The sequence below is a fragment of the Rhodnius prolixus genome, unplaced genomic scaffold (assembly GCF_049639745.1).
Source record: "Rhodnius prolixus isolate KJV_2025 unplaced genomic scaffold, Rpr scaffold_5, whole genome shotgun sequence".
In the NCBI taxonomy this organism is placed as follows: Eukaryota; Metazoa; Arthropoda; class Insecta; order Hemiptera; family Reduviidae; genus Rhodnius; species Rhodnius prolixus.
Window position 1 is genome coordinate 31,574,615 of NW_027411624.1, and position 12,806 is coordinate 31,587,420.

Consider the following 12,806-nt stretch of genomic DNA (forward strand, 5'->3'; position numbering starts at 1 on the left):
TAGTGGTTGGTTTTCGAGTCCCATTTTTATCTACCAGGTAGATCGCTAAAACAGCTCCTTTTTAGTATTACGCAGCTTGAAGAACAATCATGGTTGTTGCGTTTGATCGTTGAATACATCAGCTGCAGCTGTTGTGTAATCAGGCCTTTCACTAGTGTCCAGTGATCAGATATCGTCTGAGTTGAGTTTTGGGTTGAAAGTGTAATAATCTCATAAACAATTAGACCAAGTGTGATGGATAAACTTATTTTGAATATTAAACTTGTGTTTTGTCTGGAATAAATATATGAAATAGTTTTTTTATTTCAAATTATAGTGGAGTTTAGATTCTTTTATTGGTTATTATGTACTGATCAACGGTTTTTATATTTTAACTCAAGTATTTATCAGCCACAATGACTATACAATGGTTTTTTATAAATATAAAAGCTGGAGGTGTCGCTCATTCGCTGAAGGTTAGTATTAGAAATGTTTTGTAAACTTAATGGACGAATTCATGACTATAATCGCTTCAACTGAGTGACATACAATGTAAACATCAACTCATAAAAATGGAATTGTATGTAAATATTGCTATAATTAATTATACTTATGTGAACTATTATTATTAGTTTAAATTTTACCATTACTTTTAATTGGATTATAAACTCCATGCCTAAGGTTTCCCCCTAATTTGGCTGTTATATATATATATAATGTATATCTTATTTTATTTCATTAATAAAATATTTTATTTACAGGTATGTGGCTAGTACTAGTTACTAGTATCGTTTTGTGCTGTGCATCCTCACATATTGATAAACACCCTGTGGATAATAAGGAACCAACTGCAAACCCCGTTTTAGAGCATCTATCAGGAAATGAAGAAGGTAAGTATTGTTTTTTATAAAATTGAAACTCCTTAGTTAAGCCCCTTGGTTTAAAATTATTAAATGGATGATTCTGTATGCTTTAGTGACATTTTGCTTAAGCATTTTTTTTTCTCTTGTTTCTAATGGTAATGCTTATTGGCTATCAATTTTCTTAAAAATTTAGAATTTAGACAGCTCAATTTTTTTTTTAGCTGGGTGTTTCATTTATAAATGGGTTTACTTCCATATATGTAGTACAACTTAAATGCATCGAATTTATCAATGAAACTATTGCAAAGTATTCTTCGCATTGTCTTAAACCCTAAAGTTGATTTCTTTATTTAATTTTTACATTTAGGAGCTACAATTTCCTATTATTGCACTGTAATGAAAGTAAATACTACTTGTCGAAATATCAAATGTCTTTAGAAAGATAACTCTGATTTTGCACCTCGAAGATCAACCAATACATGAATAAATATGAAAAAATATTTTAAAAAAAGTGGTAGGCATATATCTATCCGAAGTATAAGAGGTTTTAAGCAATAGTTGAAGGAATTTTTATTTTTTATTTTTTTAAACTCAAAAATAGAAAAATTGCACAGAGGCACTGCGGATTGATGGACGTTCAAGCTTGAATATTTGGATTAAGTCTTCTGTGACAGGTATATGTATGCTTTACTCATAGACACCTTGTACAGATTCATTTTTTCATCCTCTAACGATCATTACAAATTGCATACTCAAGTTTCTAAAATTTTATGGATAATATTTTATTTGTTAAAACATTTTTACCTAAAAATAAGAGTATTAATAGTCAAGAGGGGAATTATTGCGTATCCCCATTAAAACCCTACATGATCCTATGATATGGGCGGTACACGTATTAAAAATTATTATTTTATTGCTTGTAAAATGCCAAAAATTAAAAAAATATATTATGTTTGCATGGTTTGCTGCTTTTTGATAAAAATCTTTTTTGTGAAAGTTTATATTTATTGTGAAACCGAGAGTGTGGCGTTTAGTGATCATCTTTGCGGAAAATTATGTTGATGTTTTCCCATTTTCTACTTAAATAATTACTATAAATATGTGTTTTCCCCACCTCTTTTTTTTACTGTTACAGTTCATTAATTTTGTATTTTTTATTTTTTTTAGGTCAACATGAAGAAGTTCTACCACCGAATATTACAAATGTTTATATGACAGATATTGATGTTAACAATTTGACGGTATCCACGTTAGCACATTCTGTAGAAGATGTTTCTGAAACCACTTCACCCATCTACACTAATGCAAGTTAGTAATTGATGATTAAATTGATTAAGTTTTTGTTATAATTAAATAAATATTGATTCATTTACTTGATCTATAGCTCGAAAAATTTGGGATTTCTTTACTTTTTTTAATTGACTCACTTAAAAAGGGGAAAATAAGATATTTAATTTATACTTTGTTAATAATATATTTGCAGACTTTGTCAGTGAGAAATTTTTCTCTCCCAAATCCCTCAATGAGTGAAAAATCAGTTCTGGGTAAAGTAGTAAACATACTATTCTATGAATAGTATTTATGTAATAGTTTAACACTACCTTTGCTGCATAACTTACAATCGGCTGTCATGGCAGCACCCAAATACAATATTAAGTTTTTATTATAAACCATTATACTCAGGCATCACGGTAGCCGAGCGGATAGAGGCGAGACCTGCAGAGTTAATATGTATTGTGGTACTGGGTTTGATTCCCGGTCTATGCCTTGGATTTTATTTAATGGTTAATACAAGAATAGTCTCCTCCGTCCACGACACCTAATTGGTAGTTAGACGTAAAGCCCGCCTGAAAAAATAGGCATTTATATACATCTGAAAAATCAGGCCATTGTTTAGACAACTATTGCTTCAGATCCAGAAATCCTCAATTTGCGTGTTTTGAGTAAAAACTTAATTTTGAACGTTTTAATATGATTGCAATACTTTGTCTAATTAGTAGGATAAGAAAATCAAACTCAAATCATAATATTTTAGACGTTTTGTTAATATTGAGAAAAAATATTTATTCCTTAAACAATCTGAAACTTTTAATCTTTTTAAAACATTTTTCTACACAGATTGCGCAATGTTAGCACTAATTAAAGATCCCAATAAAATCTACTAAGGAAATAGACCGCGCTCACAATAATTCAATATTACAGATTCTTTTCAGTTCATCAACTGTTTACTTTCCACTACTTAACAAGATTATGTAATATAAATTGTCTATTGTTCTGAGAACAAATTACATTTTCTCTACATTTAGCAGGTCTGTCTTAGATAAGACAGTTAGATATAATCACATCTGGCGATATTAACCTTGAACAGTAGATAAATAAAAAATGGGTTTTAGTTATTGTTATTAATTTTTTTTAAAAAAAAAAAACAGAGGAAATTTGTAATGCCCTAGTTTGCAAAAATTTAAAAATATAAGGAAAATTGTATTAAGTCTTATTTATAAGGAAGTCATTGAAAAGACTTATGTAAGTGAACTATTTCTTCCACTTGTATAGATTCACATCAGATTATGTGTATAATTACTCTTGTTTATATCTCTACAAATATTATATATTTTAATAATAATTTTTAATTCTCTTGCCTAAAAGGATATGTTTTATAGTTGTCAATCAATCAATCTTTTAAATTAGAAATTTCTTTCGAAATAGTAAGTTTTTTAATGAAGAGGCATAATCTAGAAAAAATTTTAAAAAAATAAAAAACTGAGAAAACGCAAGACTTTATCTTACTACAATTCTGGAGGCCTGTAACTTAAAATTTTGTTTAAAATATCATATTTACTTATAAATATTTAACTCTGCCAACATTACTCACAATATAAAACTATGGGATACTATTGTAAATGGTTTCAGTGTGATTGTGATACCAAAATTATTGGATAAAGTATCTCATTTTTAGCAACGCTCGAAATGTTTTGTTTAGCTAACTAAACAAATTCATCTAAACGAGTTTTTTAAGTAAATAATACTTGATCGTGAAGAATATAATAAACACTTAATTTGTGTACAAAGAAAGTGAAGTGCTAGCATTTCTGTAGTAGCCTTCTCTATAAATAATTAATATCGATTATAATGTAAATTAATCATAAACCATAACAACTCTATATTATTAACAGATTGAAAATTTTGTTTTACCAAAGTTTTTAATTCTTTGTAACTGTTTGCAGGTTTATTAGAAGAATTTAATGGTACAGAGTACAACATAAGTAACTGCAACATAACTAACGAATTGTACCTGACAAGCAGAAGTAATGGTGAAGATTCTAGCTATATATTTAACGTTGGCATCATTGCAGGCATATCTGTACTTGTGATAATTATAGTTATACTGATTGGTAAGTTAATATTGTATATAACATTTTGATCATGTGAACTAAAGATAGCCCATCAATTTTACAGATACATTTTTTTAGGTATTTGTTGAATGCAATATCCAATGAAATCGGATGTCCTGAATTTTTCTTTTTTGGCTTGTTTAAACAAAGAAACTATGTTGTTATTAATAATAATAATATATACATATTTTTAGGTGTGATTAGCTTTGTTTTATATCGCCATTTAAGCTGGAATAGACCGCAAACATTGAGTGATAAATTTAGCAATGATGAATCTACAGGCTATATTGACGATACAGCATTTAGAGTGAGTCAAATATTTATGTCTTATTTTAGTTTTCTTAACGTATCCTGATGTTATATTCGAATCATCGCAAACAAGTTGTGTGTGTAAAACAAAAGGATGTAGAACACACTACTTTCTCTAATTACAGTTAATAACTCACATTCTTTTTCAGTCTCCGAATTTTAAAACATATTTAATTCTTAGATGTGGCCTTCTTGGATTCGATTCCTGGTCTAGACCTTGGATTTTATTTAATGCTTAATATGGGAAATTTACAGTAGAGTACGTTTACTATCTAAAACTCCTAAACTATAGTTGGACGTAAATCCCCGATATGACGCTTTATGGAGAACCTAAGCCAAATTGTTCTTAGAATAAAATTATTATTTGTACACATACTTCATTATAACTTTTGAATCTCTTGTATTAGTATCCCAATAGCGACAATGCTTTATTCCTGGATTAGTAGGTGTTATCTGTTATTATTATTATTATTATTATTATTATTATTATTATTATTATTATTATTTTAATGTAAAAGTGCTAACAAATTTTAAACGTCATCATCCTATAATTTTGTCACAGCATGCAATAAAAAAATAACCTATTTGATAAGAAATTATTTATCTATATAAATAAAAATGTAAATATTCGTTTGTTCAAAATCTTAATCACTCCGATTGCTTTGACATTTTGACACAACGTTGCATTCGAATGCGCGCGTGTTTTTATGTACCTATTATATAGATGTCACACGTGACAGGTAAAAGCAGCGCCATCACGTATAAGCAACACGAGCTATACTAAATATTTTATGATTCCATTTCAACGTTTCCGATTGCATTGATAAATTGAATTCATAAATTTCAATGTGCATTAAATAGCCCTGAATCTACCGCTACAACGTTAATTGCTTTCTTCACATTGTGTCAAAATGACGCGTTTACGAAAACACACGCTGCATTCGGAAGTGCCAACGTATTATACATCATTTGTACAACGCAAACGGGAAGAGCGAGTCGACGGTCAACCTGGCATATTTACAGAAACTACGCTAAGCAGACTGTACACATCCCAATCAAGATAAATGCTTCTTAAACTTCGCATGCTGTTGGTAAATGTGCCCGGTCTAACGTTTTCCAGTGACTGAGAATTTTCAATGGCAATAAATAGTTATAGTTTGCAATTGGTGTGCGAAGATTTAAAGCTAATCTCAAAAAGCGGAAAAATCCTTCCATAAATAGGAAAGTAAATGAGCATATTTGAATAACCGAACCAAACTATGTGGTATTTGGTCGAAATATCGATATTTGTTATTATTATTATTATTTTTTAATGATTTAAGGCGCGTCAACATCTAAGGTTATTGGCGCCCGGAGCTTTTTTCAGGGCACTGCTGGCCTCCGGACAGTGTTCTCTCGTTACAGACAACACTGTCCATCACCGAACAATGAGCTATAAGAAGCTCCTAGGAAGAGAAAATTAAGGGTCAGCAGCTGGATTCGAACCCGGGACCTCCGCGTGGGAGATCAGTACGCTGACCGCATAGCTAATCCCTTCCCTTATTATTATTATTATTATTATTATGGTGAGTCAAGTTTGAAGGTGTGCGTTGTCTAGTTGCTCTGCCAATCTCCGGACTGTGTGCTTTACCTTAGAGACAACTCTGTCAATACCGAACCGTATAGTTAGCTGTCAATGGCGAGGAAGAGGAAATCTGAGGACAAAATTGGATTCGATCCCGTGAGAGATCCACTGAGTTAAAACCTTCTTTTAATTTGAACATTCCACGCTTCTTTATAAGTTATGCTGTCCATACACACTCAAACCCATCGTAAAAACCCCTTTTTCATGATCTGAACAACTTGAAATATACCGAATCGAAATATACCAAACCCATCGTAAAAACGCAGAATCGAAGACGATTGCAAGATTTCTCTTATGACGCATAAAAGAATGTAAAATTTAACAATATATATTTATTATTATTATTATTTCTTTGTGTGTTTTAGGAAAATTCAGAAGAAATGTACAGTCTAGATAATGATTCATTTTTAAATAGCCTTGAAGCAATGACTATACAGAATTATTGGACAGATCATGTCAAACATACAAAACTTTGAATAAGAAGAATAATCCACGATGCCAGTGATAATGCAATGAACAAAAGTTCCATCTTTTTTCTTCTTCGATTTTAGGTTTTTTTAAAAAAAAAAAAATTCATGTAGTCACACAAACTGGTATAACTTTTCATATCTTAATAGTTTTGAAATTTACTTAATTTTTTTCTCATCTTTTGTATTTCCCAAAAAAGACATTCCCACGTACTTTCTAATTTTACTTAATATCCGCATTTGGAATATTTTTTTATTTCATAGTTCATAGTTGTTTTTATTCCATTTGATGGAATAAATTTGGTGAAATGTCGGTTAATTGTTTAGCGTACTTATTAAATGTATAAATATTTATTTAATTTTATTTCTTTAAAAAGGTTATATTTTTTAAAGTTGGATTTATTTAAAAAAGAAAAAAAAAGCTTAATTAATACGTTATTTGCTTCAGTTTAGTTACCTGATATTTGTTTTCTACATTATCGTAAAAACTATATTTATATTATCTATCTATCTTATAATGTTTTTACTTTATCTTTAATTTTAAATTGTTACACAAGTTCCTTCTGATAATTTTTCTTTTTACTGTACTTAACATTTTATCTGCTTTGAAAGGGAGAAATTAATAGAGTGGAGATCTTACTCTGGTTTGTAGTGCCTCAAAAATATATATGTATATCCAGATACTTATTCCTCATCTACTGTGCGGTTTAGAGGTTTCTTTCTTGTAATCTGTTTGATTTCGGAGATGTGGGCAGATTGGCTCACAGTCTCCTCTAGTGTCTTGGTGGAGGGATTGCCTCCTTTGGGCCACAACACTTGCCCTGGAGCATCTTCAGAATTTTGTACACGGTTAAAAACTCCTGAGACTGTCTGATGGCCAGACCCGTTTAGGTTGGTGTATTGTTGATCGTTTAGATTATGCTGGGGGGACACCACGAGCAGGCGTTTCAACTTCACCCCACATATATATTTATTACAGATATATCATTAATTTATCTCTGTTTCCCCCATTCTTAGCTCAACTCTTACTGGGGATTTTTTTTTTTTCAATTATTGTTATTAGGTATGTTCCAATTTCGAATGTTTATACAATGTTCGTTAGCTTCACTATAAGAGCTTTAATGTAATGCATAAACATTCCCCCATTTCCTAGTACTTTAAAATGAAGAGAATAATTATCAGTATAAGTTATTAATCCAGAAACAAGCAATCTTCAGTATTCCAAAACCCAACAACAAACTAAAATCTTTGTAGCTTTTAAGAGAAAAATCTTAGAAAACTGATAAATCGATACAGTACAGCTATAATTCCAATTATTCCAATTCGATTAAAATCGAAAAAATTGAAAAAAGCATCGCAGCTCCCATCCTTAATATTTTAATCTTGGTCCTATCTCTTCTTATCCGCCTTTCGGCCTTTATTTCATATGAGTAAAAATCATTCATCTCCAGCAGTTATCAGTTTCCATTTCTTGGATCACTTCCTCAGCCTGGCTTCACGTTAAAAATTGATAATTCAACGCAGAAAATTTGCATAATTGCCTCTTGAAGAGAGGTACAAAATGATATGAAAAATATTTTAGAAATTTTATTATATTTAGATTATTATTATTTCTATTTTTTTTTTGGTTTTGTTTTTTATCAATTTTCCCTTTTTGCTCAGTGAAGCGTTAACTTGCAATTTGTATTGGGGCACACTGCAATGCCATTCCCCTCATGATTGAGTTATCTGGAACAAAATTAGAAATGGTTCATTATTCCATGTAATATCTTTTACAAATATTACGAATCAGTATTTAATAGATTTTTTATTTATTTATTTTTCACCAAAATAAAGCAATATATTTTTTTTCTTTCTTTCTTTTTAGTTTCTCAATTTTAACTTACTTTGTTTCACCTTTTTTTTTTTCAAGGTTTTTAACCATTATCTATATTTCTAAAAGTATTGTAGAAGGAATTTTGTTTTTTGTATTGTGTATAATATAAAAAAGGCATATAAGTGAGTGAAATAAATAACAATCAATTTGCCGTCCATCGTTTAGACTGCGATCTCTTATTTAAAAAAAAAAAATATTCCATATTTAGTTTTTAGTCTATTTAGTAGGTTTTTCTTTGTGTTGTTTTTTTATTTATTCCTTTAAAACTAGTTTGTGTGATATTCGTAAAATAACAAGAAAATTATCCAATATCCTTCGAGATATTTATATTAGAATGCATCTACTACAAAAGATTTTGCGTATACACATAAGAAGTTATCCACCTTTTAGTTCCTTACAGCAAAAAAACAAAACAAAATACTGTTTTAAATTGCTAGATATGTAATTTTGAATTATGTACACTTAGCCCGTTATTTCAAAAAACATTTAAATTTATTACTTATATTTACTTATAAATCATTAAGCATTTAACCACCGGCATTTCTTTAAATTATTAATTTATAAATTACCAAATTAAGTATAGTATAAAGCAATACTATTATCTCTACCTCCTTTTAAAATAAAAATATTAATTTATTTTCTCTTAAAATATAAAATAAAATTATTTCAAATGAATCAATCATAAAGTGAAAAAAAACGTGCTAAAAATATAATCAAATACTGCCCATTTTTAAAATATCTTATATAAAAAGTTTTATATAAAGTAAATAAATTTTCTAATGTAAATAAAATGTATTAGCAAAAAGAAAAAGACAAATAAATAGCTTTATATAAACTTTTAAAAAAATATTAATTCAAAAATATTATTTTTAATTGTGTATTATTATTATTATTATTATTTTAAAAAAGAAATAAATAACAATTCCAATAACAGATAAAATGCCTTAATTGGATATATGTACTTTTTATGGAAATATGTTTGGGCAGACATTCTAACTTTTCGTTGTTATTTTTAGTAATTTGTTTCATACTCCTTTGTTTGTAATTGAATTTGTAACAGTCTTTATGTATGTATTTTTTTTTTTTGTAATTGTAATTTTTTTTGTTAATTAGATGGTTTAATTCGTTTTGTTGAGGGTTTCATCAGAGTTTTAGTTTGATTTAATGGTTCAACTTATGGTAAACATCGCACAGAGATAAATGAGGCAGTGGTGGATAAAACGGGTTCATGTGAGATTCTGAAAATATTTAGATTTTTGACACTTACAAGTTTTTCAGCTGATTAGCTTCTAAAATAAACCAAGTAGCACTGGTTTACACTTTATGCAAAATGGGATTCTTCGGATTAGATTTTCTCAAGATATTTTTTTTTTTTTTGTTTGCTTTATTGAGCCCAACTGTTTGACGCCAAAACTCTTTGCCTTTTGCGTGAAATTTGTTTCTCTGGATGATTTTGTTTCCCCTGGAGCTTTGGGTAAAGCTTAAAATCAGGATCAACTCTGAAGAGAAAATATTTGTAGAGGTTATTATGTTTCCTGCAGCAATAAATGTTTACTTATTAAATTTTACTGGTGGAATCGTAACTCAAAAGCTTTGGGAATAGAAGTAATCGTTAACTAAGTTTCATTTTTATCTCATCCGTTTTTGCATTTTTTTCTTTCATATAAAAGTTACCAAATGTTTATTTTGATATTAATATAACAACTGTCCGAGGTAATGTTTATTGTAGAAAACATTCTATATCCGCCCATTTTATTTTTAAAAAACACAGAAAGTGTATTTCCTCAATTAGCCTTTAAACAAAATGGCAGAATATAAAGTTTTATCATATTTATGATTTATTTATTGTAATAAATTGAACAATTTTATTTTATATTGTAAGAATATATTTTTTAAATTATTCCAATTAATATTTTGTGTGAAAAATATTTGTGTAAAATTTAGTTTTAACTTCTACGATTTTCCCATGAGTACAGGTGTATTGTGAATAAATAGAAATAATATTATTGTAAGGATTGGCTTCAGAAGTGACACTTTTAGAAGAAAAACCGGAAGTCATGTTCAGGAAAATTAAAAATTTAGAAATAAAAGGAAATGAGAAATAAAAGAAACGTATTTGTAAACAAGTTGTATTTTTATTTGCACACTCTTAATAAATTATTTACATCTTTGCTAACCTTCTAATAAGTAGATGACGAGTTCTAAAGTGATAAACAATCATTAATACGAAATTTTATTAAAAATTTAGAAATGATAAAATTTCGATAAATTTACTTTCAACAGATATTTTTATTAGTTATTAGATAGTATTTTTCGTGATAATTTGGTACCAATTTCTTCCCTTCTTTTTAATTAATAGAGAATATCATTATGAAGACATGTTCCTACATGCTTGCTAAATGTGGTAATAAATGAATTTTCCAAATTGTGAAAAAGTTGCGCCTTTTTTGGGGGGGCATAATCTGTGAAACAGGATCACATTTTGGGGAGGTGGAAGAGCTGAGAGAGAAAGAGAATTCGTCATAGGCATCTAGCCTTCGGAAACAGCATTTCATTGCACAAAGTGGACACATCTGAAGCTGAGTCTTAAATAAATTTATAACACCTTGTATTGTATTACATTGTATTATATTTTTGTGGGTGAAAATTAGCAAAGATTTATGTTATATATATTAATAAGGTCCTGTCAAATTATTTTATAAAATAGGACATTTAAAAAACTATATGTATGTAAGAAAGTAATATATTTTTCCATAATTTAGCTGATAAACTAAGGTTTTTGTTTTTTTTTTTATCAAAAAAGCCAACTTTGAATATAACAGTCTTTTATTTCTGTCTATATGGTAGTTTGGCTAGACATTTTTAAGTTTTTATTAAAAAAATATAAAAAATGGACAAATGTGCTAAAAGGGGACCATTAATTATGTGTCTAACAACAATATTAATTAATCCCTTTCTTAAATTGTTGAAGTTATTTTCTCATATTTTGTCTTCTTAGAATGTAGCTTTGTGAAATAATTCATTCCTTATTTCAGTTAGAGAAATATTAGGCTATTTTTACATATCCTACAATATAATAATGTAAATGTGTATAATACAACAAAATAAAATAAATGAAACAACAGTATTTTCAAAATATGTATATCAAAAAGAAATTATTTAAAAAAAAAGGAAGTAGATATTTTTATAGATTGAGTTGTTATTCATGTTTTTTGTCATTGATAATATATTTTCAAAAAAGTAAAGAAAAAAAATTTATAAAGACAAATGAAAAAGAAAGAGGATGTAATATTTAAGTACCTGTATCTAAAAAGGTTGTCTGTTATTAAAAATTGTAGAAATAATTAATAAATTTTGGCATTTCCATAATTATTTTTAAAATGTTAATATAAATTCTGTATTTACTAAAATAAAAGTTACCTTTTTCCATATTGCAATAAATAAGTGAAAAAATAATATAAAACAAAAAAAAAAGTTGTGAAATTTTTATGTGATGCTAATATATATATTTTTTCGTGCATTAAATAATAATTTTATTTTAAATTAAGTTTAGGGAAAAAAATGAAACTAAATCCTATTTTACTATAACTATATAAATAAAAATGTAGAATTTCCATGGTTTTGATCATTTATTTATTTATTTTTTGTTGAATCTGGTACCTTATCTAATTTTATACTTTTCATTACGCTGGTAACCTTGATAGGAAGTCTAGGGAATGCTGCAGTTTTATCAATACGAGGACTCTTTTGGACTCACGTTTGTTTATTATTATTGTTTATTTTAAATTAAGGCGACACAACATATAAGGTCATTGACGCTTAGCGTTATTTTTTCAGTGCAATAATGGCCTCTGGGCAATTTTCTTTTTCCATTACAACATTCTTCATTACAGAATAGTGAGCTGAAAGAAGCTTCTTGAAAAAAAAAAAAAAAATCTAAAAGTAGCGAGCCTGGATTAGAACCTGGTATCCCAGGAGAAGAAGTCAGTCCAGTTGCGCAAACCACTTAGCCTTATTGTTTTAACCTTCCCTTATTGTTTTTATTATATAAATAAATAATAGCCGAGCGGTTAGAGGCGAGACCTGCAAAGCTAATGTGAATTGTGGCACTGGGTTTGATTCACAGTTTACGCCTTGGATTTTATTTAATGTTAATCGCTTTTCTCTGTCAAACAAAACAGTTTTTTGGTATGTTTGTTTCTATTTCACAGAATTTTGTCTCGGATGATTTCGAAAGCTTACTGTATTCCTTAACGCTTTAGTACTTTCGTCCATTATCCTAGATTAATCAGTTTG

The 12,806-nt window shown here is 28.5% G+C and overlaps 1 protein-coding gene across 2 annotated transcripts; it reads left to right on the forward strand.

Annotated features, from left to right (window-relative positions):
• The first annotated feature begins 30 nt into the window (after positions 1-30).
• On the forward strand, positions 31-12,124 carry LOC141458832 (uncharacterized). Of its 2 annotated transcripts, none has more exons than XM_074137356.1 (6): positions 31-455; positions 741-869; positions 2,010-2,150; positions 4,067-4,234; positions 4,429-4,541; positions 6,533-12,124. In XM_074137356.1, exons 1-6 carry the CDS (start codon positions 407-409, stop codon positions 6,641-6,643), a joined length of 711 nt encoding a protein of 236 aa, XP_073993457.1. In that variant the 5' UTR covers positions 31-406; the 3' UTR covers positions 6,644-12,124. The 2 variants fall into 2 exon arrangements, with proteins under 2 accessions (XP_073993457.1, XP_073993458.1); XM_074137357.1 differs by lacking the exon at positions 31-455 and adding an exon at positions 535-559.
• Positions 12,125-12,806: the final 682 nt, after the last annotated feature.